The sequence below is a fragment of the Oncorhynchus mykiss genome, chromosome 21, assembly GCF_057628025.1.
Source record: "Oncorhynchus mykiss isolate SJ-2025 chromosome 21, ASM5762802v1, whole genome shotgun sequence".
NCBI classification, from domain to species: Eukaryota; Metazoa; Chordata; class Actinopteri; order Salmoniformes; family Salmonidae; genus Oncorhynchus; species Oncorhynchus mykiss.
In genome coordinates, this window is record NC_143042.1 from 28,985,809 (window position 1) to 29,013,762 (window position 27,954).

At 41.0% G+C, this 27,954-nt stretch overlaps 1 protein-coding gene across 7 annotated transcripts in view; it reads left to right on the forward strand.

The window, feature by feature from the left end:
* The window catches only part of LOC110500322 (sodium/potassium/calcium exchanger 2), a 187,759-nt gene that overhangs the window by 109,713 nt on the left and 50,092 nt on the right, over nucleotides 1-27,954 (forward strand). For 3 of the 7 annotated variants that reach the window (XM_021577626.3, XM_090214348.1, XM_090214350.1), the window contains 3 exons: nucleotides 13,770-13,811; nucleotides 17,506-17,614; nucleotides 26,821-26,835. In XM_021577626.3, coding sequence (XP_021433301.1) covers nucleotides 13,770-13,811; nucleotides 17,506-17,614; nucleotides 26,821-26,835 — 166 coding nt within the window. The remainder of the gene's footprint in view (nucleotides 1-13,769; nucleotides 13,812-17,505; nucleotides 17,615-26,820; nucleotides 26,836-27,954) is intronic. The other 4 variants (XM_021577628.3, XM_090214351.1, XM_021577627.3 and 1 more) reach the window with 3 other exon arrangements.

Sequence of the window (27,954 nt, forward strand, 5' to 3'; positions counted from 1 at the left end):
TTCTAGGCAATGTAGTAAACTATAGCCTAATCATATTTATTGACTGGTTGGTTCGAGCCCTGAATGCTGATTGGCTGAAAGCCGTGGTATATCAGACCATATACCACGGGTATGACAAAAAAATATTTTTACAGCTCTAATTTTATGTTGGTAACCAGTATATATAAAAGCAATAAGGGATTCATGCTGCAGGAGGGAGCGGGTGGTCAGACAACTTTGGGATGTAAATATTTTTGTTGTCCTGCAGATTATTTGGAAACGGTCTTTCTGCTTTGTATGTGTTAGCCTACCTATTGTATTAAAAGTACGTATTTTGGACATTATTCACACAAGGAATTCGCTGCTTAAACTTTGGTAGCCTACCTCTCCTCTCTTAGTTCGGCGTGCGAGTTCAAGTGCACCTATGTGTGGTCTCATTGAAATAGAGTTGGCTGCCTACATGGGTGGAGAATCCCGTGGCAGTTAACTTAAATATGAAATTAACCTAAATATGTTTAGACTGTAGTTTACAAGTGTCTGTAAATAAATATTGATAATGGAAAGAAGTGGAAGGCGCTCAACCAACATGAGTCGAGGTGCAATCAACATTTTTATCATCAGTGAAAAAGAAAAGGCACAAAGCGCATAGGTTAGGCTACTATAGTGAGCAAGCATTGTGCCAATAACTATTGATTACCCATTTATTTGTTTCTGCCTGCAAATCCTCCTCCTAAAAGATGGGCTAAATTCTATATGCAAAATGTAGCAAGTGTCACTGTCATCATTTTTGCTGCTTCAAGTTAAGTAGCCATACATGTGAGAGCAGGTGTGTGTGTGGTCTCAAATAAATACAGTAGGCTATAGCCTATGCTTGGATGGAGAAGCATGGGGCAGTTATCTTTTCAAAGAAATGTACTTCCTAATTAAGCAATAAGCCCGAGGGGGTGTGGAATATGCCTAATATACCACAGCTAAGGCTGTTCTTTGCACAACGCAACACGGAGGGCCTGGAAACAGCCCTTAACAATGGTATATTGGCAATGTACCAGAAACACCCAAGGTGCCTTAACATCCTGACCCCGCCACAATGATCTTTGCGGGGCGCGGGCATCCTTCTATTGTAATGTTGTCGGTCTAAGCAGCACCAACCGACTGCTGTGAGAGAGGGTTAGCGTTTCAGTTTATGTTGCACATAATACACAAAATCTTAGGAGAACTACTGTGGTCACTCTTGTTTTCTTCTCTCCCATTGACTTTATGTATTGAAATCACTGTCATTCCCATGTAGCTCAACCTCTTTTGAAGTTGTTGTAGTAGCAGCCGCAGCAACGGTGGTAGTAGTAGTAGTAGTAGTAGTAGTAGTACTAATAAGTGTTACTATCGCTCAGGGGGGAGTAGGTTTTTAAGCAGATTTTTTTGCCTGTGAGCTTGGTAATATTGTAATAATGCAGTTCATACTCATCAATAAATGTGTTTGCTTTATGCATGCATTTGTGAAAATGGCACAGCATTATTTCTCCACTTGCCTCCCACCAACAAGAGCAGACTGATTCGGGGAGAGCAATTTTGGCTCAGTTTTGTTGGGCATGTGGAACGTTGCCTTGTGGGAAATCAATGATTTGGCAGCTCCTGTAATTAGTTCTGCTTGTTAGAAAAATGAAGGGGTACTAATTTGCAAGTGGCTGGCTTCTTGACTTGTTGTTCCACCCCCTAAGTTTTTCACAATTCCTGACATTTAATCCGAGTAACAATTCCCTGTTTTAGGTCAGTAAGGATCACCACTTTATTTTAAGAATGTGTAATGTCAGAATAATATAGAGAATTATTTATTTCAGCTTTTATTTATTTCATCACATTCCCAATTGTTTAAATTGGGTCAATCGTTTCGGGTAGCCTTCCACAAGCTTCCCACAATAAGTTGGAGTAATTTTGGCCCATTCCTCCTGACATATCTGGTGTAACTGAGTCCTTGCTCGCACACACTTTTTCAGTTATTTTTTTCAGTTATGCCCTCAAATTTTCTATAGGGTTGAGGTCAGGGCTTTGTGCTGGCCACTCCAATACCTTGACTTTGATTTCCTTAAGCCAGTTTTCCACAACTTTGGAAGTATGCTTGGGGTCATTGTCCATTTGGAAGACCCATTTGCGACCAAGCTTTAACTTCCTGACTGATGTCTTAAAGATGTTTCTTCAACACATCCACATCATTTTCTTTTCCTCATGAAGCCATCTATTTTGTGAAGTGCACCAGTCCCTCCTGCAGCAAAACACCCCCACAACATGATGCTGCCACCCACGTACTTCATGGTTGGGATGGTGTTCTTCGGCTTGCAAGCCTCCCCCTTTTTCCTCCAAACATAACGATGGTCATTATGGCCAAACAGTTTTTTTTTGTTTCTTCAGACCAGGGGTAGTCTGGCTTCTTTATGGCCTTCATGGAGCAGTAACTTCTTCCTTGCTGAGCGGCCTTTCAGGTTAGGTCGATACAGGACTGAATCTCTAGGAGACAGAACGTGTCTCTTCTGAGTGGTATGATGGCTGCGTGGTCCCATGGTGTTTATACTTGCGTACTATTGTTTGTACAGATGAACGTGGTACCTTCAGGCATTTGGAAATTGCTTTCAAGGATGAACCAGACTTGTGGAGGTCTACAACAAACAAAAAAATCTGAGGTCTTGGCTAATTTATTATTTTATATTACATCCACAGGTACACCTCCAATTGACGGAAATTATGTCAATTAGCCTATCAGTAACTTCTAAAGCCATGACAACATTTTCTGGAATTTTCCGAGCTGTTTAAAGACACACTAAGTTGACTGTATGTAAATGTCTGACCCACTGGAATTGTGAATACAGTGAATTATAGGTGAAATAATCTGTCTGTAAACAATTGTTGGAAAAATGACTTGTGTCATGCACAAAGCAGATGTCCTAACCGACTTGCCGAAACTATAGTTTGTTAACAAGACATTTGTGGAGTGGTTGAAAAACGAGTTTTAATGACTCTAACCTAAGTGTATGTAAACTTCAGACTTCAACTGTACATACAGTATTGGTAATTTGGTAGTTTTATCAAATTTGATTTAACCTTTATTTTATCCAGGAAATCCGATTGAGACCAAGGCTTATTTTGCTAGGGAGCCCTACATGTGCCAAATTACACAACATTTACAAATACAACGTAATAAAAACATACATTTCTTGTAAATATTGTAAGAAAAGCAATCACATTCATCAACAAGGAGGTCTTCCATTCACAACCTGAACTGCCTTAGAGTTAACAGAGCATCAAGGTGCAGAGAGCTCTGCAGATTTACCTAATAATGTAGAGGTCAACTGGACCTCTAGATTTAGCCATCCGTGTGATCGCGTTTGGTGAATCGTACTGTATATCTAATTTGACATTGAAGTAAAGTACGGCGAAAGTTTGATCGATCTACGAGACGTAGACCTTTCCACCCACAGTCCCGGTCATCCTGTATACGGTTGAAATTGGCAGGTTTTGTCATTTAAAGTTGCCTACAGTGCCTTCGGAAAGTATTCAGATCCCTTGACTTTTTCCACATTTTGTTACGTTACAGACTTAAACTAAAATTGATTAAAACCATAATGACAAAGGAAAAGCAGGTTTTTAGAAATGTTTGCAAAACTATTCAAAATAAAAAACAGAAACCTTATTTACATAAGTATTGAGACCCTTTGGTATGAGACTAAAGAAAATGAGCTCAGGTGCATCCTGTTTCTATTGATCATCCTTGAGATGTCTACCTGTGGTCAATTCAATTGATTGGACATGATTTGGAAAGGCACACACATGTAAGGTCCCACAGTTGACAGTGTATGTCAGAGCAAAAACCAAGCCATGAGGTCGAAGGAATTGTCCATAGAGCTCCGAGACAGGATTGTGTCGAGGCACAGATCTGGGGAAGGGTACCAAAAAATGTCTGTAGTATTGTAGGTCCCCAAGAACACAGTGGCCTCCATCATTCTTAAATGGAAGAATTTTGGAACAACCAAGACTCTTCCTAGAGCTGAGCGCCCGGCCAAACTGAGCAATCCGGGCAGAAGGGACTTGGTCAGGGAGGTGACTAAGAACCCGATGGTCACTATGACAGAGCTCCAGAGTTCATCGGTTCATCTGCTTGGTGGAGTGCTGCAGACAACCATCGCTGCAGCACTCCACCAATCAGGCCTTTATGGTGGAGAGGCCAGACAGAAGCCACTCTTCAGTAAAAGGCACATGACAGCGCTCTTGGAGTTTGCCAAAAGGCACCTAAAGTCTCACAGACCATAAGAAACAAGATTCTCTGGTGTAATTAAACCAAGATTAAACTGTTTGGCCTGAATGCCAAGCGTCACATCTGGAGGAAACATGGCACCATCCCTACTGTGAAGCATGGTGGTGGCAGCATCATGCTGTTGGGATGTTTTTCAGTGGCAGGGACTGTAGTTTCTGATTGATAAAATGACAAAATGTCTGTGTTTTAGAATTAGTTTCTTATTAGGATTTATATCGATGTGTTAGAATACAGCTGTTTACGTAACAAAATGTGAAAAAAGTCAAGGGGTTTTGGTCTTCATATTATTTTGGCCTTTATTCAGATTACAATCTCTCACTTTCGTTTTTTGGAGAAAAAAAAACATTAAAACAACATATCGTTATATATAGCCTACCCACTATGGTCAACTATTTCACCACCGTTTCACACTGCTCTGAGACAAGCATGGAGAAATTAAATTGTTCAATTATATTCCATAATATTCTTAAATATATTCTCACAGATCAGATATGCCCTAATGAAAAATGCCCCTTTTAAATTAATTTAGAATCCTCCAATCCTCTAAATGGAATTATAGGTGGAGAGTCACGTCCTTGAAAAAAAAAATGCTGGTGGTCAAACTAGCACTAACTAGCATTAATGGTAACAATGGCTGACAATTAAGTAACGCTCCATAGAATTACATACTGTAAATCTACCGTAGGCAACATGATTATCACTCGTGTTGAGTAATGTGCTGTTAAAAGTGGTGTAGGTCTTATTTATTTAAAAAACATACTGAAGTTAGAAGCAATAGGATTTGAAGCAATAGCCTACCTGCTGTGGTCAACTATTTCAGCACCATTTCGCACTGCTCTGAGACAAGCATGGGGACTTGATAAATCAATGAGATTTTTATTTTCACTGAATCTCTGTTTGGGTATGGGTTAGACTACAATTAGGGTATGGAAATGTTATGCTCTTAGTACTGTAGCCTACTCCCGACCATCACGTTGTACAGCTCCAGATTTTCCATTCCATCCTAACGGAAACCCTGAGGGTTTCATTTTTCTTCTAATAAAAACACCATAATATTAATCAAATTAATTAAGAAAAATGTCTTAAAATCAATCTCATATACGATGTTCTTGCAAAAAAAGGTTTTAAATTCTCTAGTACAGCCACTATTGAAGGCTATCAAATACTTCTCAAAGATGCCCTCTGGTGGACAAACTTGCACTAACTAGCATTAATGTTAACAATTAAATAACGCTCCATAGAATTATGCGGCAGCCTGCAAGGTGTGCTGCAGTATGATGCAACTTTTAAAGGAGGAACCACTGTTAGTGCTATTTGACCAAGAAGGAGAGTGATGGAGTGCTGCATCAGATGACCTGGCCTCCACAATCACCCTACCTCAACCCAATTGAGATGGTTTAGGATGGTTTGGACCGCAGAGTGAAGGAAAAGCAGCCAACAAGTGCTCAGCATATGTGGGAACTCCTTCAAGACTGTTGGAAAAGCATTTCATGTGAAGCTGGTTGAGAGAATGCCAAAAGTATGCAATGCTGTCATCAAGGCAAAGGGTGGCTGCATATATTTTTCTTTAAAAAATGTTTGGTTACTACATGATTTCCATATGAGTACTACATGATTTCCATATGAGTTCTTTCATAGTTTTGATACCTTTACTTTTATTCTACAATGTAGAAAAATAAACTTTTGACTGGTACTGTATATTTACAGTACTTTTACTTAAGTAGGACAATTGGGTACTTTTTCCACCACTGATTTCAGATAAAGATTCAATAAAACAAGTCTCAAATATAAGGAAAATGTCTATACTTTTCAGCTGTTTCAAAAACATTGCTCTCGTATTAATATTTTTACTGTAGGAGCATTTGGCTGCACGAGACAATTCTGTTTACATCCAATGCCTCGGAGGGGGTGACACTCAAGCAAAACTCGCCCAGCAGGGTTATTCAACTCTAATCCTACGAGGTCCGGCGCCTGCTATTTTTCTGCTCTATCTGATAATTAATTGAACCCACCTGGTATGCCAGGTCTAAATCAGTCCCTAACTAGAGGTGAACAATGCCACAAGCAGTGGAACTGGCCTCGAGGTCCAGAGTTGAGTTTGAGGGCTCTAGAGAATCTTTCATAGTGAGAATACAGTCTTAGCCTTAATCACAGCCCTGCTATTCATTTGCAAATTAAGGTACATACATTACAACTTATTTTATTTATCATGATCAAATGGCCTCTGATAGTGTATTTACTGAGGTAGTTTGTGTGCAGTAAGAGCCTTGATTTTTGCACTTAGGCCCTACTTCCAGTCCCAGGTATTATTCAAAACATTTCAGACAATTCTGAGATATTCCAATGTTGCAGACTTCTTTCTAATTATCTTGAATACTAAAATGGCTAATTAGCTTAAGTTGTTATCTAGTTCATTCCACATTATTTTATGTCCGTCGGACATTGTGTGTAAATTGTGTTAAAACACTACATGTAACAGTTGGATTACATACATGTACAGTATGCTCTAACTACTGTAAACCAAATCCCAATGTTGGCGTTGTCCCATGTAATATTTTATCCAAATTCTATGAAGAATTTAATCCACTTTACCCAAGATTGTCCCAAAGTCGTCACCATTATTGCGAAGCCCTAGTTATTTTGTTTTTATGGGAAAGTCTGGAGATTTAGTTATCATTAGTGATTAATTTAAATTTGTCCCCCAGGTTTAAGGTCAGTCCTGTAACTTGAACTGAATTTTCGTTTTAATATAGTAAAATTATATTCAAAAAACATGAAATATATAAAAGTCAAATCAAAGTGCAAAAACGGGAGCTGCTTCTACTCTTTTTGGACATTTTCTGGTGTTATGTGGTGGAAAATGGAATGCATTGAGCATAACCCGATCGGCTAGAAATGTTTTAACAAGTACAAATATTGTTGTTAAGCTTGCATTCAATCCCCCCTCCCGCGTTGCACACAACAAGCTTTCATTCCCCGTCCCCTTGTCACATGAGGAGTTATGGCTGATTTAAGATTAAATCCTCAACCCTGTTATGTCACTTTTATAGTCACTTCTGGCAATTGTCTCTTCAACCATGTTTCCTTGACATCAATTTCTCATCAACCATGTAATTTGCTATGACAGGATTGACACTTGCGTAACAAATATGTTTCTTAAAAATACAATATTCTTGGCAACTACAAAGTTTATTCCAATACATTTGTGTAGAGAAAGAGGATATTAAAAAGCCATTGAGTAGATGTGGAATTCAGATCACTATGAATCCTCTACTTTCAGTACTTTTTAAGAGGAGCTGAGCGAAAGAAACAACTTCTATGGTTGAAAATGGCCTATGTGGCATCGATATTAGTGAGAAACGTATTTTATTGCCAAAATTGACTACAAAGTGTAAATAGTATCATTTTGGTCATAAAGTCAAGTTGTCATGCTGCGTCACACAGCTGCTAAGCTATTCTTCACGATCAGGTGGCTGTTTGAGATATTTTAAGGAACACAAAATGGTAGAGAACATTACACACCCACTTCAAACTCATAGCATTTCTTAATGAAAAGTGAGGCGAAATTATTGAGTTCAGCCCCCATTTAATGGATAGTTGTGGACAGGAGGTCTGTTTTACACGTAATACTTTTGCTTTCATCGAGGATGTTTCCATGATCCGTTTCCTGGAATGATCCTGATGTGACATTACATAAGAAGTGGAACCAGAGCTATTGGGATTAGCACGCACAGTGACTCCAGAAGACGTGCTAATCTCCCTGTGATTATTAGTCATGATATTTAACACTAGTTTAATGAGAGAAACAGATTATCTGACATTCTCCTGTTCTATCTGCCTCTCTGGGTTGCCTTTAAGAAAGGTACAAATAATTTAAATGGATTTATTTTAAAATCAGGGATTATTCAAAAAATATGGAATGGCAGAAGAAGGTTTTAGCGGTTTAGTCCTGATAAATCTGGACTAAAAGGGAGGTCCAGGTCCTTTTGAAAGATAAAATGTTCAGGTGTTGGACTGGTTGAGTGGGTAACACCTCTGGAATCATATACTTTCCCCTGTGGCAGGTTTGATCCCCAGATGAGCCCTATGCACTTCTGCTACCTCCAGGGCCTGGAGAAGTGCCTGGAGAAGTGGATATACTAAAATATTTCCCAAACTGGCCACCCATGGAAGGAATGGTGCTCTGTGTGAAACAGTGTACTATGAATGACTTAAAATACAAATGTGTTTGTTTATTAGGTACACCCATCTAGTACCGGGACGGACCCCCCTTTTCCTCCAGAACAGCCTGAATTAGTCGGGCATGGATTCTACAGGGTGTGGCGTTCAAACGTTGCTCAATTGGTATCAAGGGACCTAACATGTGCCAGGAAAACATTCCCCACACCATTTCATCAACGCCGCCAGCCGGCACCATTGACATAAGGCGGGATGGGGCCATGGACTCTGACTCTGCCATGAGCATGATGCAACAGGGACCAGGATTTGTCAGACCAGGCAATGTTTTTCCACTCCTCAATTGTCCACTGTTGGTGATCACATGCCCCCTGGAAACCCACTTCTTATTTTAATCAATCAAATTCAATCAAATGTATTTATGAAGCCCTTTTTAAATCAGCAGATGTCAAAGTGCTATACAGAAACCCAGCCTAAAACCCCAAACAGCAATAAATGCAGATGTAGAAGCAGGGTGGCTAGGAAAAACTCCCTAGAAAAGGCAGGAACCTAGGAAGAAACCTAGAGAGGAACCAGGCTCTGAGGGGGTGGCCAGTCCTCTTCAGGCTGTGTCGGGTGGAGATTATAAGAGTACATGGCCATTCAAGGCCAGATTGTTCTTCAAGAAGTTCAAATGTTCATAGATGACCAGCAGGGTCAAATAATAGTCAGTGCTTGTAGAGGGTGCAACAGGTCAGCACCTCAGGAAAAATGTCAGTTGGCTTTTCATAGCCGAGCATTCAGAGTTTGAGACAGCAGGTGCGGTAGAGCGAGAGAGAGTCGAAAACAGCAGGTCCGGGACAAGGTAGCACGTCCGGTGAACAGGTTCCTTAGCCACAGTCAGAACAGTTCAACTGGAGCAGCAGCATGACCAGGTGGACTAGGGACAGCCAGAAGTCACCAGGCCAGGTAGTCCTGAGGCATGATCCTAGGGCTCAGGTCCTCCGGGAGGGAGAGCTGATAGGAGATGAGCCCGGTGTGGTCGTGTGCTGCAATAGCCCATCCGTGACAAGGACCGGCAAGTTGTACGTTCCGAGATGCTGTACTGCACCGTTATTTGCCTGTTTGTGGCCCAGCTGTTAGCTTGCACTAGTCTTGCCATTCTCTTTCGACTGCTCTCATCAAAGAGCTGTTTTCACCCATAGGACTGCAGCTGACTGGATGTGATTGTGCACCATTCTCGGTAAACCCTGGACACTGTCGTGCGTGTGAAGACCAGGAGGCCGGCTGTTTCTGAGCTATTGGAACCAATGTGCCTGGCACCGACAATCACTCCATGCTCAAAGTCACTTAGGTCACTCGTTTTGCCCATTCTATCATTCAGTCAAACCGTAACTAAAAGCCTCGATGCCTGTCTGCCTGCTTTATATAGTAAGCCACGGCCACGTGACTCACTGTCTGTACTGGCCACTGAGTGTATTTGTAAACCTGTAGTAACCTTAGAACAATTGGCTGAGACTGAGAATTTGGTTCATGGGTAATTGGATTGGTTCATGCTCATACATTCTGAATGGCCACTTGATTAATGATTCATCTTTGTTTTTGATTGGAGATGCCTTGTGTCAATTACAGAACATTTCATAGGATTTTCTACCTGCAGCGACACTAGCGGGATATTACTGGAAATACCGGTAAAAGCACACTGCCTTATGAAATTGTCCAAAACACAGGGCCCTACTCATGGGAGATGTGACTCACTGTGCCCAAGGGCTTTACCTAATCTCAAGCAGAAAATAAATCACAATAAGCCAACCAGACCATGTACACAGTGGCTGGACCATGGCAAAATACCTGCTGTCAAATCACTATTTGTTTACTTATTTCCCATGTCATTCAAATACAGCAATATATAAGCGCAGAGCTTCTCTTAGTATGCAACTGATAGAATGTGTAAGCACAGTGCAATGTATGTACTGTGTATGTAACGAGATGTGTACGCTCTTAGAAAAAATGGTTCCTCGGCTGTCCTCATAGGAGAAGCCTTTTTGGTTCCAGGTAGAACCCTTTTTGGTTCCAGGTAGAACCCTCTGTTTAAAAGGGTTCTACCTGGAACCAAAAATAGTTATTCAAAGATTTCTCCTATGGGGACAACCGACATGGCACTGCACTTGACTTGAAGAATGTTTTCGGTATGTCATGGATGGAACCACAGAATCAGCCTTAACCCTTAGAAACCCAGACCCAGTTTTCCTTGCATGTAAATTAAGCAGTGATTACGACTACAAATAACATTTCTGGATATTATTTTTTAAACACTCCTAGCAATAGTTATGCAAGGGCACACGACAACACTGAACAACACATGAGACCTGAGCAACTGGCCCAGTCCACAGAGGAACATAAATGGTAATCCAGAAGGTGATCCCAATAAGCCCAATCAGGGTCACCTGGATACTAGAGAAAACCCACTCTCTCCACTGCTCTCCAGTGGCAACCACAGGTAGTACACTCCAGGAAGAAACCCTGACCTGTGACACATTCAAGATTAGGAACATAAAAAAGATAGTCTTTGGAAATTAAGGCCTGTGAGGTGGCTCATTGATATAAATGAGGTGGCTGATGTAGGTAGCACTCAATCAGGTTGGAGATGACAGAGGACAGATGGATGGCTTGACCGTCAGTTGTAGGGCAGATGTTTCCAGCACTGGCGACCTGCTTGGGTGTCCCAATAAGCATAGCCTCAGTCTTAATGCTGTCCTGCTGGAGGAATTTTTTTTTCATCCATACTCTGATGTCATAAGGCAGCTGCCAAGTTTTCCTAGGGCTAAGATGGTGCCTGTTTTGGTGTTAATATATACTTCAGTATCGTCAGCGTATGATGTTATAGATATTATAGTCTCTGAGAATTTGAGAATTTGACTGAGAGGGAGCATGTAGATTAAGAACAGAATAGGCCCCAAAAAGGACTCCTGTTGGACACTAGACTCCACCGATCTGGACTCCAATCGTTATGTGTTGCTTCCTATTGGAGAGGTAGGAGGAGAACCAGGTCAGAGCAGTTCCAGAGACTGCAGTGTGCTCTCTGAGATGCCACAGGAGGGTATTGTGGTCAACGGTGTCAAAAGCAGCACTGAGATCTAAAAGGAGAAGGAGCCTAGGTGATCCAGAATCTGCATCCATTAGTAGGTCGTTGGTAACTTTCATCAGAGCTGTTTCGGCGCTGTTTGCAATGATTGGAAGCCAGACTGGAAAACTTTGTATACCTGCTTGGAAGACAGATGGGATTGATAGAAAAGGGAGGTTGGAGAGGATGTCCTGTAGTTGGATAGGATGTCCTGATCAAGGTTGGGTTTCTTCAGTAAGGGGGTGACTGCGGCTGTTTTGAAGAGTGATGGTACCTCCCCGATCAGCAGGTGAAGATGGTGACAAAAAATAAAATCTGATCGTACAGCATAGCAGCTTGCTTGGTGGTCTTTGTTGGCCAGTAGATGGACAGTGAGGCCGTCCTTCCTCCAACGCCTCTAAAGCTTACAGCCATGAGTCTTAATTCACAGCAGTTCTTCAGTGAACCAGGGTGAAGAGCGTTAGAAGGTTACTTTTCATGTTTTTTGGGGGGGAGCAAGGATGTTCTGGGTAGTACTCAGAGTGCTGTTATACAGGTTGACCATGTCGCAGAGTGCCAGCTCAGTGCAGTGTGGGCTGTATGTGTGCCAGGAAGAGGGATGTGTTGGGCAGTGGAGAGGAGTGGGCACAGTCAGAGACAGTGTCACAGCCTTGTGGTCATATATGCCAAGTTTGAGGACATCTAAGTCATCGCCAGTGATAATGAGGTCCAATGTGTGTCCACGGTTGTGGGTGGGGACATTAACATGTTGCACAAGGTTTTGACAGTCCAGCAAGTTAGGGAAGTCAGCAGCCATAGTAGACTTGGATGAGTCAACATGGATGTTACATTTTACCTAAATCACAATGTTGGAGATGGTGGGGCAAATCAATCCCAGAACAACAGCAAATGATCTTGTGAAGATGCTGGAAAACAGGAACAAAAGTATCTATATCCACAGTAAAACGAGTCCTATATCGACATAACCTGAAAGGCCGCTCAGCAAGGAAGAAGCCACTGCTGCAAAACCGGCATAAAAAGCAAGACTACGGTTTGCAACTGCACATTGGGACAAAGATCGTATTTTTTGGAGAAATGTCCTTTGGTCTGATGAAATAAAATATAGAAATGTTTGGCCATAATGACCATCATTATGTTTGAAGGAAAAAGGGGTAGGCTTGCAAGCTGAAGGACACCATCCCAACTGTGAGACACGGGGTGGCAGCATCATGTTGTGGGGGTGCTTTGCTGGAGGAGGGACTGGTGCACTTCACCACTTCACCTCCTCCTTTGCTGGAGGAGGGACTGGTGCACTTGAAGCAACATCTCAAGACATCAGTTGGTGCAAATGGGTCTTCCAAATGGACAATGACCCCAAGCATACTTCCAAAGTTGTGGCAAAATGGCTAAAAGGACAACAAAGTCAAGGTATTGGAGTGGCCATCACAAAGCCCTGACCTCAATCCTATAGAGGGCAGAACTGAAAAAGTGTGTGCGAGCAAGGAGGCCTTACAAACATGACTCTGTTACGCCAACTCTGTCACGAGGAATGGGCCAAAATTCACCCAACCTTTTGTGGGAAGCTTGTGGAAGGCTACCCGAAACATTTAACCCAAGTTAAACCATTTAAAGGCAATGCTACCAAATACTAATTGAGTGTATGTAAACTTCTGACCCACTGGGAATGTGATGAAAGAAATAAAAGCTGAAAATAAATCACTCTACTATTATTCTGACATTTCACAATCTTGAAATAAAGTGGTGACCTAACTGACCTAAGACAGGCAATTTTTACTAGGATTAAATGTCAGAAATTGTGAAAAACTGAATGTATTTGGCTAAGGTGTATGTAAACTTCCGACTCCGACCAATTACATGAATGCTAGGTTTACCTTTTCCTCTATTTGTTTGAGTCGGTTGGGGTCCTGCAGAGTTAAATGGTCTGTGAATAGAATGGTTTTCCATGTGGCTGATGAATCTCAAAAGCCTGATGAGAAGAACATTTTTACCATAAGCCTATCTTGGTCTGCTAGATAGTGAGTGACACAGCACAGCGGTGGTGTCAGTCTCTTGAATCTGTCTATGTCAAATCATCATCAATACGACAATGGAATGTCTCTCTACTGTCTTTTCATCTGTCTATCTGTGGTTTGTAAGACATGCTTCACATCTATGTGCTCTTTCTCTTTCTCCCTCTTTCACTTTTTCCTCTCTCTTTTCTTGGATATGAAGGCTGTGAGTCCCGGGGCACCAGAGGATGAGAGCAAGCTGTCGGTAGGTCCTGTCTGGTTTGTCTATGTTTGTGTTTGTGTCTATGTAGCTACTCTAACTTTTTTCTCTCCTTCCCTACTATACTCAAGAACCATGCGCTCTCTGTTTTCTAGATCCAACCTCCGTGTGTGCCTGTAGTATCTCCGTCTGTCCTTGCAATTCTAAAATTACTCTCTCAGTAGGTCACTAGTGAGTTAGCATGCAATGACACCTCCAGTTTCAAACGCTTGAACAACAGTTTATACATCCAAAATGCTAAAAACAAAGTTCTTGATCAGTGAGTGTTTTGCTATAGTTCCTTTCAAATATATATATATATATATATATATACAGTACCAGTCAAAGGTTTGGACACACCTACTCCCTCTAGGGTTTTTCTTAATGCTTACTATTTTCTACATTTTAGAATAATATTGAAGACATCGAAACTATGAAATAACACATATGGAATCATGTACGAAAGTACGAAAGTATTCGGCCCCCTTGAACTTTGCGACCTTTTGCCACATTTCAGGCTTCAAACATAAAGATATAAAACTGTATTTTTTAGTGAAGAATCAACAACAAGTGGGACACAATCATGAAGTGGAACGACATTTATTGGATATTTCAAACTTTTTTAACAAATCAAAAACTGAAAAATTGGGCGTGCAAAATTATTCAGCCCCCTTAAGTTAATACTTTGTAGCGCCACCTTTTGTACCTTTCGTATGTCTCTATCAGTTTTGCACATCGAGAGACTGAATTTTTTTCCCATTCCTCCTTGCAAAACAGCTCGAGCTCAGTGAGGTTGGATGGAGAGCATTTGTGAACAGCAGTTTTCAGTTCTTTCCACAGATTCTTGATTGGATTCAGGTCTGGACTTTGACTTGGCCATTCTAACACCTGGATATGTTTATTTTTGAACCATTCCATTGTAGATTTTGCTTTATGTTTTGGATCTTTGTCTTGTTGGAAGACAAATCTCTGTCCCAGTCTCAGGTCTTTTGCAGACTCCATCAGGTTTTCTTCCAGAATGGTCCTGTATTTGGCTCCATCCATCTTCCCATCAATTTTAACCATCTTCCCTGTCCCTGCTGAAGAAAAGGAGGCCCAAACCATGATGCTGCCACCACCATGTTTGACAGTGGGGATGGTGTGTTCAGGGTGATGAGCTGTGTTGCTTTTACCCCAAACATAACGTCTTGCATTGTTGCCAAAAAGTTCAATTTTGGTTTCATCTGACCAGAGCACCTTCTTCCACATGTTTGGTGTGTCTCCCAGGTGGCTTGTGGCAAACTTTAAACGACACTTTTTATGGATATCTTTAAGAAATGTCTTTCTTCTTGCCACTCTTCCATAAAGGACAGATTTGTGCAATATATGACTGATTGTTGTCCTATGGACAGAGTCTCCCACCTCAGCTGTAGATCTCTGCAGGTCATCCAGAGTGATCATAGGCCTCTGGGCTGCATCTCTGATCAGTCTTCTCCTTGTATGAGCTGAAAGTTTAGAGGGACGGCCAGGTCTTGGTAGATTTGCAGTGGTCTGATACTCCTTCCATTTCAATATTATCGCTTGCACAGTGCTCCTTGGGATGTTTAAAGCTTGGGAAATCTTTTTGTATCCAAATCCGGCTTTAAACTTCTTCACAACAGTATCTCGGACCTGCCTGGTGTGTTCTTTGTTCTTTATAATGCTCGCTGCGCTTTTGACGGACCTCTGAGACTATCACAGTGCAGGTGCATTTATACGGAGACTTGATTACACACAGGTGGATTGTATTTATCATCATTAGTCATTTAGGTCAACATTGGATCATTCAGAGATCCTCACTGAACTTCTTGAGCGAGTTTGCTGCACTGAAAGTAAAGGGGCTGAATAATTTTGCACGGCCAATTTTTCAGTTTTTGATTTGTTAAAAAAGTTTGAAATATCCAATAAATGTCGTTCCACTTCATGATTGTGTCCCACTTGTTGTTGATTCTTCACAAAAAAATACAGTTTTATATCTTTATGTTTGAAGCCTGAAATGTGGCAAAAGTTCACAAAGTTCAAGGGGGCCGAATACTTTCGCAAGGCACTGTAGTAACCAAAAAAGTGTATGTTTGGTGGGAAGTTGAGGGAATATTCTCTTAAAACACAGAAAACTGGACACATGAGTGGTCTTGCAAAGCTCCCATTAAACGTGTTTAGAAAATATACAGTACCCCGCCCTCCTTATGGCCTTTCACAAAGTGCAGACAGTCTGTCTGACCCCCCCCCCCCCCCCACCCGCCCGCTCAAACCCAGATAGCCTAGTGGTTAAACTAGTCACTGCCACCAACCACTAGTATTAGCATTTTCTTATCAAAACCCCTCAAAAAGTAAAATGTCCCCTGTTAGCATGCTTTTGCATGCTTTTGCATTTGCCCATTGTGTACAGTAGTTCAATGAGTTGGGTTGAAATTATTTTGATATGATTTGGGCATGATATTTGAGTTCAAATCAAATCAAATTTGATTTGTCACATACACATGGTTAGCAGATGTTAATGTTAGTGTAGCGAAATGCTTGTGCTTCTAGTTCCGACCATGCAGTAATATCTAACACGTAATCTAACAATTTCACAACAACTACCTTACACTTGTGTGTATAAAGGAATGAATAGGAATTTGTACATAAAAATATATATGGATGAGCGATGGCCGAACGGCATAGGCAAGATGCAGTAGATGGTATTGAGTACAGTATATACTGTACATATGAGATGAGTAGTGTAGGGTATGTACACATTATATAAAGTGGCATAGTTTAAAGTGAATAGTGATACATTTATTACATCCAATTTTTAATTATTAAAGTGGCTAGAGATTGAGTCAGTATGTTGGCAGCAGCCACTCAATGTTAGTGATGCTGTGGTGGCCTTGAGATAGAAGCTGTTTTTCAGTCTCTCGGTCCCAGCTTTGATGCATCTGTACTGACCTCGCTTTCTGGATGATAGCGGGGTGAACAGGCAGTGGCTCGTGTGGTTGTTGTCCTTGGTGATCTTTTTGGCCTCGGGTGGTGTAGGTGTCCTGGAGAGCAGTTCTGGAGATGTAACATGTCACTTAGTTATTTGACTGGTTTCATGGAAAGGACTTGCACATTGTTTCACCTAAAGACACAATTAAAGGCAACATACATTTTTTTAAACCAATGGGATGTCACAGGTGGGATCTGAACCTGGGGCTCTCACAGGAAAAACAAACATCTTGACTGTTAGACCAAGGGGAAATTCCCTCTTGGGCCCAGGGTGACACTAATTTTGAAGTCACAGTTAGGGCTATTTCATCACAAGACCATGAGCCCTATTGATGGTCACTAGATTCACCCCCTTTTGACCTCATCCTCGATGAGACACCGTCCTACAGTTGGGTGCCATTGTCACAGGCAGGATCTGAACCCAGGTCTCTCAAAATCTTGACTGTTAGATTAAGAGGACATTCCAGGGCAGAGAATTTCCACTACAGGGACAATCAAACTTTAGACCTGATACAGATAATGACCTAAGAAGAGGGCCAGCACTCTGCATTTTGCTTTGGAAATGATGATACTGCATTATTTTGTATGAGAAATACAGCTAACACTACAGTGTTATAGTGTCCTTCAGGTATTTCCTTAGGGGAACCACCAAGGACTAGAAAGAGTTGTGTAATGGTGCCATTGTTTGTGTAACGGCAATGTGCTCCTCTTGCAGGCTAGGCCCCGGCTTCAGAGAGGTGGTAGCTCAGCCTCCCTGCACAACAGCCTGATGAGAAACAGTATCTTCCAACTTATGATCCACACACTGGACCCTCTCAGTGAAGGTAAGCTGTTATCCAACACACAAAATGGTCACTGTTTCTCTACCTCTGTTTTTCTAGAGTTTACGCAAAGCAACATGGAATGCTTTTGTTTATCTTTGCCTGGTTCCACTTCCATACAGAGCCAGAAGGTTAAGAGGCAAACTGGTGCTCATAATTCCGGTCATTTGTAGGTTAACCCAGGTTAACGTTTCTCTGCCAACATTCAATGAAGATAGTTCTTGCACATACTGGACGTTTTTGCTATTAGATGGATTCTGATAGAACTGTCTTCTTCATGAGCTATTTATTAAAGAAATTAGGAACACATCATAAAGCCTAGAAAGGGCTAGGAGAATATTCAATCAACATCCCATAGAAAACTGGGCACAAATGTTCTTGCAATGTTTCCATGAAACATGTCTAGAATCTTGATATCCTATATTCTGAGAACATGGTAACCATGTGTATGTTTGGTGGGAAGTTGAGGGAATATTCTCTTAAAACACATAAAACTGGACACATGAATGGTCTTGCAACGTTCCCATGAAATGTGTCTGTCACATTGGCATGAAGGATCGGGAGACAGACGCAGGAATGCGTAATAGTTTTTTTGTATTGTACCCAAATTATGGCGTGCCATGTAAAGGCATGGGGACGAAGACCAAACAAACACTATACAAAAACACAGGGTCGAATTTATGGATTACAGGCAGTATCCACGCTAGATAGAGCTACTGCTTTCCATTAATGGGACACATACAAGAAATCCTGCTACGACCTCCAATGAGCCATCAAACATGAAAATATAGGGATAAAATAGAATCCTACTACACCGGCTCTGACGCTTGTTGGATGTGGAAGGGCTTGTAGATGATTACGGATTACAAAGGGAAACCCATTCGTGACTTGCCCAGTGACGCAGGCCTCTCAGGCAAAATAAATGCCTTCCATGCTCGCTTTGATGTAAACAACACTGAGTCATGCAGGTGAGTCTTTGCTGTTCCGGACGACTGTGTGATCTCACCATGGGCCATGTGAGTAAGACTTTTAAGTTTGTTATTACTCGCAAAACCGCTGGGCCAGACGGAATACCAGGGCGCGTTGTCAGAACATGCGCAGACCAGCTGGCAAGTGTCTTCACAGACATTTTCAACCTCTTCTTGTCCCAATATTCTGTAATCCCAACACGTTTCAAACTAAACCTAATTGTTATTGTTCCCAAGAACTCCAGGGTAACCTGCCTGAGTGTGCCAGAGCGCAGAATAACTTATTAATGCTCAACACCTATTGAATATGGCCGGTGTCAGTAAACGTTGACAAAAAAGTGTCATTAAATTGTTGCCAGCAGCACAGTTACAGTCACCAACACTGGATAACATGAAAACAGCCTAACCAGCTCTGCTAGGGTGAGGAAAATGGTCAGAGTGGGGTGTTGTCTCATTTGTGTCTGGAAGTAGCTAGCAAGCTAGCCAATGTTAGCCAGTTAGCTTGCAGGCTTGACTGTCATTGTGAGGTCAGAACATTCTGATCAACCCTGCTCATCAGGCAGAGTGTCCAGTGTGCGCTCTGAACGCTCCGAAAGCTAAACGCTTTGAATTTATGAACAGACAATCTGACAGACAGTTAAAGTCACCAACGCTGTGGATAACATAACAGCCTAACCAGCTCTGCCATGGCAAGTAATGTTCAGTGACCTGTTCTCTCATTTGTGTCCGGAAGTAGCTAACCAGTTAGCTTGTGTGCTTGACTGCTGTTGTTAGTACAGAATGCCGGATCTACCCTTGAAGATATGGGAGTGGCTAAAATTTAAGAGGGTGTGAATGATTCTGGATGGGTGTAGACAAAGAAGTGGTCTCCAGTAGTAGAACCAAAACATTCAAAGGCCATTTACTCAAAAGTGAGTTTACAAGTTTATCAACTTTCAAAGCAGAATTACTTTCCCATTGTTCCTCATCTGTCGTGTATGATATACAATTTTCTAGCTCTGAGTCTCTACGTTTATCCAATGTGAAAAACACAATTTCAAATTTTGCTACATAAGACAGATTTGAGCCAGTCAGTCACAAATCACTATTGTCTCATAGCACTCACATCTGTAATCACAAAGTACTTTGAAAGATTGGTCATGGCGCACATCAACACCATCATCCCAGACACCCTGGACCCACAGTAATTCATATAGCGCCCCAACACATCCACAGATGTGCACTTCGCACTGGTCTATCCCACCTGGACAAGAGGAATACCTATGTAAGAATGCTGTTCATTGACTACAGCTCAGCATTATCATCAGCAAGCTCAGATCCTGGGACTGAACACCTCCCTCTGCAACTGGATCTTGGACTTCCCGACAGGCCGCCTCCAGGTGGTGAGTGTAGGCAACACCTCCACTACACTGACCCTCAACATGGGGACCCCACAGGGGTGTGTGCTTAGTCCCCTTCTGTATTCCCTGTTCACCCACGACTGCATGGCCACGCACAACTCCAACGCTGATGACACGACAGTGGTAGTCTTGATCACCGACGACGAAGAGACAGCCTACAGGGAGGTCAGAGAACTGTTATCTTCTCCCTCACCATCAGTAAGACCAAGTAGCTGATCATGGACTATAGGAAACAGGGGGGTGAGGACACCCCCATCCACATCAACAGGGCTATAGCGGAGCGGTTTGAGACCTTCAAGTTTTTCAGTGTCCACATCACAAAGGGTTAAACATAGTCCACACACACACTGCACAGACGTGAAGAGGGCACTACAGTGCCTCTTCCCCCTTAGGAGGCTGAAAAGATTTAGCAAAAAGTTATTCAGCTTCACCTTGAGAGAATCTTGACTGGACGCATCACCGCTTGGTATGGCAACTGCACCACTCTCGACCTCAAAGCGCTACAGAGGGTGGTGCAGGTGGCCCAGTACATCACTAAGGCCGAGCTCTCTTCCATCTAGGACCTCTATATCATGCGATAATTTGCCAAAGACTTCAGCCACCCAAGCCATAGACTGTTCTCTCTACTACCATCTGGCAAGCAGCACCGGAGCATCGGGTCTCGGACCAACAGACTCCGAGACCGCTTCTATCCCCAAGCCATAAAACTGGTAAATAGTTAGTCTGGGTAACCATTTGATTATCTGCATTGACCCCATTTTGGGCCACTGACTCTATGCACACTCACACACAAACCCACACACACTCACACACAAACCCACACACACTCATACACTATATATGCACACACACACATAACACACATATGCACATACTGACACCACACACACACACATCTTCCTCAACTACCTTAGACCCCTGAAAATGTAAATGGTACTCCCTGTATATAGCATCATTCTTGTGTGTTTTATTCCTCTTGTGTTATTATTTAATAAATTGTTCTTATTTTTAACTCTGCATCGTTGGGAAAGGGCTTGTAAGTGAGCATTTCACTGTAAAGCACCTGTTGTATTCGGCACATGTGACATATACAATGTGATTTGATTTATACTTTATATTTATACATTCCATTCATCCCATTCCTGCCTTTACTATGAGCCCATCCTCCAATTTAAAGTTTCACCAACCACCACTGACTGCAGTACCCTCTGTGAGTCATGGTGTCAAAAAACGAGGTCTTTTAACTGTGAGCACCTCACTTCCCCCATGTGAGATGAGGTCTTAATTTCCTGTTGTTATCTCATATCTGCAGGGGAGGATGGAGTCCTATAAGACACCTGCTGGTTTAGCTGTATGTAATTTAACTTTTTGCAGTTTATAAGGCTTTAGGCATTCTCTGTTTAGGATTGATCTTGGCCATGGATTAGATTGCAGTTATTTTCCAATAGCTGCTGTCTATCTTCAAACCAATAGGGCATCAGTAAGGATTTTTTTCATTATTATTATTTTTGACAGGGAAGTCAAGCTGAGACCAAGGTCTCTTTTACAGGTGAGCCCTGTAGATACAAAAATATACACATCTATTCAATAAAAGCACTTAAATATACACAAAAATACACACAATCATACACACAAAACAATCATAAAAACAAATACGTTCATCAATGAAAAAAGTCTGATGTCTGAAAAGCCCTATCGGCACCAATTCCTCCAATTTCAGGGTGTTTTGGAGATTGTTCCACATGAAAGGTGCAGAAAAATTAAAAGCAGATCTACCCAATTCATTGGAGGTTGAAGGGATCTCCAACGTTAGCCATCCCTGAGCCTGGGTCAGGTAGCCCGTATGCCTGTACTTCAACAATGTAGTAAGGTAAAGCGAGAGTTTATGTAAGAGGACTATATAAACAAAGAGAATGCAGTGCATTGATCCACGATACTTCAAAGAGTTCCAACCTACTTACTGATACAAAATGCAGTGATGTGTGCTGAACCTATTGCCCCTAATAAAGCTTAATGTGCTATGGTACACAACATCTAATGGCTTCAATACAATTGGCAGCTGCATTCATATAGATCAGTGGTCACCAACCTTTTCTGAGTCAAGATCACTTTGGCAGTCAAAAAGTAAGCTGAGATCTACTGCTCAGATTTTTTGTTGTTGTACATTAACCTCACACAAACAGTTTTGTAGGAATGAGGTTTGGGCAGTAGGCCTAATACATTATCATAGCATATTGGCTATATGATTGGCCTGCCAATATTGTAAATAAGACCATATTATATTTCAAAATGTGAACTTTGATAACAAAATAGATCTGTTGGTTTAGCACTTGTGAGGCACTGTGGAGCATGAATTGAAAAAATTAGCTTTTTTATTTTACTGGACTGATGGTACCTGCATCTGATGGTCAACGAGGTCAAAGCACGACGTCAGTGATCTTCAGGTTTCGAAAAGTCAGAGCTCTAGAAAGATGGCCGATCGACCGGTTAGCGACCACTGATATAGATGATATCGCCATAGTCAATAACCAGAATAAATGTTGACTAAATTATTTTCTTTCTGCTATTTAATGAAAGGCATGATCTGCTCCTGCATAGGAAGCCTATTTTAATTTTCAATTTCTTAACTAACTTAACATGTTTTTTGTAAAAAGCCCAGACATGTATACTCAGGGACATGATCAATGAGTGCACCATTCAATGTACGTATGCATAAATAATCAGCAACATTTTTATGTGATTTAGAAAATAGCATATACATGGTTTTACATTCATTGAGAACCAGTTTCAGTTCAACAAAGGCTTTCTGCAGGGAAGTAAAGACAGATTGAAGCTCAGAAAGAGCCTGCTCAACCGTGAGGCCAATAGCACATACAACAACTGCATACAAGTGAATGGTAAAACAATTTGCAGAGAGAATAATATTGTTTATATAGACATTAAATAGATAAATACACTGGGGAAGATGTGCAACACCTGGAGAGGGGTGGAGACAAGCACAAAAACAGGTGAAACAGATCAGGGTGTGACATATGCACAATACCACAATGTCAAAGTGGAATTATGTTTTTTGAAATTTGTACAAATTTATAAAAATGTAAAGCTGTAGTAATGCCTAAAGTCAATAAGTATTCAACACCTTTGTTATGGCAACCCTACATAAGTTCAGGAGTAAAAATGTGCTTAACTAGTCACAAAATAAGTTGCATGGACTCACTCTGTGTGCAATAACAGAGTTTAACATGATTTTTTAATGACTACCTCATATTTGTACCCCACACTTACAATTATCTTTAAGGTCCCTCAGTCGAGCAGTGAGTTTCGAACACAGATTCAACCACAAAGACCAGGGCTTGCAAATTTTAAAAAATAAAAGCAGACATTGAATATTCCTGAGCTTGGTGAAGTAATTAATTACACTTTGGATGATGTATCGATGCAAGCAGTCACTACAAAGATAGAGATGTCCTTCCTAATCAGTTGCCAGAGAGGAAAGAAACCACTCAGGGATTTCACCATGAGGTTGATGGTGACTTTAAAACAGTTACAGAGTTTAATGGCTGTGATAGGAGAAAATTGAGGATGGTGTGGCAGTTAATTACTTTACTATCAAATGAGGAGAGACAAACTTATCACACAAGTCAGAGTTATACTTAAACTAAATTTTATTCACCTATTAATAAGGCAGCAGGTCAATACAACACACACATATAAAGTGAATCGATTGAGTGCTCTGCAATAATGATGGCTGGTCGACGAATCACCCTCAGATGATTTGTTGAGAGCCTCGAGACAAAGGTACAAAGGTATTTTATAGCCAAGATACAGTCTACATAACAAACAACAGATGCATGGAATGGGTCACAAGTACAAAATATACTTATAATTTACAGACAGTATCTGCTGTAAAAAAGGCCTCATTGTGTGGAAACCAGGGTCTGGCCCCGAGCCATCTCACCCTAGTACCTTCCAGTCAGGCACGCAGACACTAATCATGCAATGGAATGCAGTCTTGTTAGGTTTATCACCAATCCATCGTAAATCCACTATCAGTGTTAAATCTCCCAGAGGCCCACTTTCAGTTCATACAGACACAATATAGTTAAGAACCCTCTATTCTGTTGCATAAAACAACCATTTAATGCAATAACAGTATTATAACATAATCTTGCAATTTCTGTTCTGACAATGGATCGACAATGTTATAGTTACTCCACAATACTTGCCGAATTGACAGAGTGAAAAAAAGGAAGGCTGAATAAAACTATTCCAAAACATGCATCCTGTTTGCAACAAGGCACTAAAGTAAATCTGCCCTGAATACAAAGTGTTACAGTATATTTGGGGCAAATCCAATACAACACATTACTGAGTACAACTCTGCATATTTTCAAACATAGTGGTGGCTGCTTCATGTTATTGGTATGCTTGTAATTGGTAAGGACTGGAGAGTTTTTCAGGTTAAAAAATAAACATAATGGAGCATAGCACAGGCAAACTCCTAGACTGGTTCAGTCTGCTTTCCACCAGACACTGAGAGATGAATTGACCTTTTAGCAGGACAATAACCTAAACCACAAGGCCAAATCTATACTGGAGTTGCAGTGGCCGAGTTAGATTTTTGACTTAAATCAGCTTGAAAATCTATAGCAAGACTTGAAAATGGTTGTCTAGCAATGATCAACAACCAATTTGATCGAGCTTGAAGAATATTGAAAATAATAACGTGCAAATGTTGCACAATCCAGGTGTGGAAAGCTCCTAGAGACTTACCCAGAAAGGTGCTTCTACAAAGTATTGACTCAGGGGTGTCATTCTTATGTAAATTACGTATTTCTCTATTTCATCTTCAATACGTTCGCTAGAATTTCTAACCATATGTTTTCACTTTGTCATTATGGGGTATTGTGTGTAGATGGATAAACATTTTTTTTAATCCATTTTGAATTCAGGCTGTAACACAACAAATGTGACGACCGGCTCAAATCGGTCTGATGTAGCAAAATTTGAAATTGTGTTTTGTACATTGGATAAAAGTAGAGACTCAGAGCTACAAAATGGTATATCATAACACTACAGTTGAGGAACAATGGGAAAGTAATTTTGCTTTGAAAGTTGATTTAATTTGTAAACTCACTTTTGAGAAAATGGCCTTTGAATGTTTTGGTACTACTATTGGAGAGTCCTTCTTTGTCTACAATCATTTAGCATCGTTCACACCCTCCTAATAGGGCTAGGTGTCCCGTCAGCGGGACCTGTCGACAATTTCCGGTGAAATTGGAGGGCATGCAATTCAAATAAATAATCATACAATTATGGATATTAAACATCTAGGTACATACAAGTCTCTTATATCGGTTAGAAGCGTAAATTCTTGTTAATCTAACTGCATTGTTCGATTTACAATAGGCTTTACAGCGAAAGCATGCCATGCGATTGTTTGAGGACGGCGCCCCACAACATATTTTTGCAACCAGCACAGGCTTCATAAAATTGCAAATAGCGATTAAATAATCCCTTACTTTTTGAAAATCTTCCTCTGATTTGCAATCCAAAGGGTCCCAGCTACAACATGCATGGTCGTTTTGTTGGATAAAATCCTTTTTTATATCCCAAAAAGTCAGTTTATTTGGCACCATCGATTTGAGTTCAACATGCAGACAAAGGAATCCAAAAAGCTACCGCTAAACTTTGTTAAAACAAGTTAAACTGCATTTCTATTTAATACTCAGGTACCCTAAAATGTAATTAATCTATAATATGTTATACGGAAAGAAGTATGTTCAATAAAAAAGTAAAATGAGCAAGTCCGCGTCATGTTCGTTTTTTTTTAAACCTTTGAACAAAGACTGCTGACATCTAGTGGAAGCCATAGGAATTGCAATCTGGGAGCTGGAATTGCATAGCTTTCCATTGTAAGAGCATGGGATCTCAAACAAAAAAAATTCTGGTTGGTTTTTCTTTGGATTTTCTCCTACAATATCAATTGTGTTATAGTCTCATACATTATTTTAAGATTTCTACAAACTTCAAAGGGTTTTCTATCCAATGGTACCAATTATATGCATATCCTGGCGTCTGGACCTGAGTAACAGGACATTTACAATGGGCACATCAGTCATGCGGAAGGCATTTCTGCCAAAAAACGCATTTTGGTACAAAAAAACTAGACATACGCCTAGTTTCCTGAAACAGGTCACAGATGTGGAATAAGTCAAGGGGTATGAATACTTTCTGAAGGCACTATATATATATTAGATCATTCATCAATTATGTTTTAAATGATTATATTAGATTGAGTTCATTAGGCACATGCACATAACTTGTAAATAAATAATCGTAACAGTCATGGGAGCCTGGGACATGATAAACCGGACATCTACATCCAACAAGAGTTGAAGGGCAGAGGGATGCACTAGCTAGAACCTTCTCATCGTGGATCTGGTAGGACAAAAAAGCATGTCGGTGGCTTAATTCCCCCCCCCCCCCCCCCATGTTGTTCATCAGGGTCTACTGTAGGTGACAGAGCGATATGTTGTGTGGACTCAAGGACCATAAAACCAGGTGTATCATGAAACCATGATAAAATTAATTAGAACAGCCTAGTATGTAGTACTTTTTTTTTACCACGATGCTGGATGCTCTTCTCCGTTTCATAAACAAAACAAAAACTATAAAAAATGCATCTGGGGCGACCAGTGGCACTGTTTCACCTTATGCAGATCTCAGCTTTAAGGTCCAATGTTTTATCATGTTTTATCTGCTTGTACATAATCTGGTTGATCTTTTCCCTCTCCCTTTCTATCTCTTTGTATCTCTTTTTCTTCCTCTGTCTCCTCAGAATTTGCTGATTCTGGTGAGTTACTTTTCTAATTATCTTTGCCAAAATGCTGTTCATTATCATCTCCACAGCTTGGAAGCAACTTTTTGCCAAACTTTCCTCTTAGTTTGTACCGCTCCCTGATTGCAGTTACATTGCTTTCAGAAAGCATAAACACCCCTTGACTTATTCCACATTGTTGTGTTACAGCTTGAATTAAAATGCATAACATTTTGTTTATTTGTCACTGGGCTACACACAATACCCCATCATGTCAAAGTCAACATTTTTACCAATTATCTGTAAGGTCCCTCAGTCGAGCAGTGAATTTCAAACATAGATTCAACCACAAAGACCAGGGAGGTTTTCCAATGCCTCGCAAAGAAGGGCACCTATTGGTAGATACATATACAGTGAGGCAAAAAAATATTTAGTCAGCCACCAATTGTGCAAGTTCTCCAACTTAAAAATATGAGAGAGGCCTGTAATTTTCATCATAGGTACACTTCAACTATGACAGACAAAATAAGAAGAAACAAATCCAGAAAATCACATTGTAGGATTTTTTTATGAATTTATTTGCAAATTATGGTGGAAAATAAGTATTTGGTCACCTACAAACAAGCAAGATTTCTGTCTCTCACAGACCTGTAACTTCTTCTTTAAGAGGCTCCTCTGTCCTCCACTCATTACCTGTATTAATGGCACCTGTTTGAACTTGTTATCAGTATAAAAGACACCTGTCCACAAGCTCAAACAGTCACACTCCAAACTCCACTATGGCCAAGACCAAAGAGCTGTCAAAGGACACCAGAAACAAAATTGTAGACCTGCACCAGGCTGGGAAGACTGAATCTGCAATAGGTAAGCAGCTTGGTTTGAAGAAATCAACTGTGGGAGCAATTATTAGGAAATGGAAGACATACAAGACCACTGATAATCTCCCTCGATCTGGGGCTCCACGCAAGATCTCAACCCGTGCGGTCAAAATGATCACAAGAACGGTGAGCAAAAATCCCAGAACCACACGGGGGGACCTAGTGAATGACCTGCAGAGAGCTGGGACCAAAGTAACAAAGCCTACCATCAGTAACACACTACGCCGCCAGGGACTCAAATCCTGCAGTGCCAGACGTGTCTCCCTGCTTAAGCCAG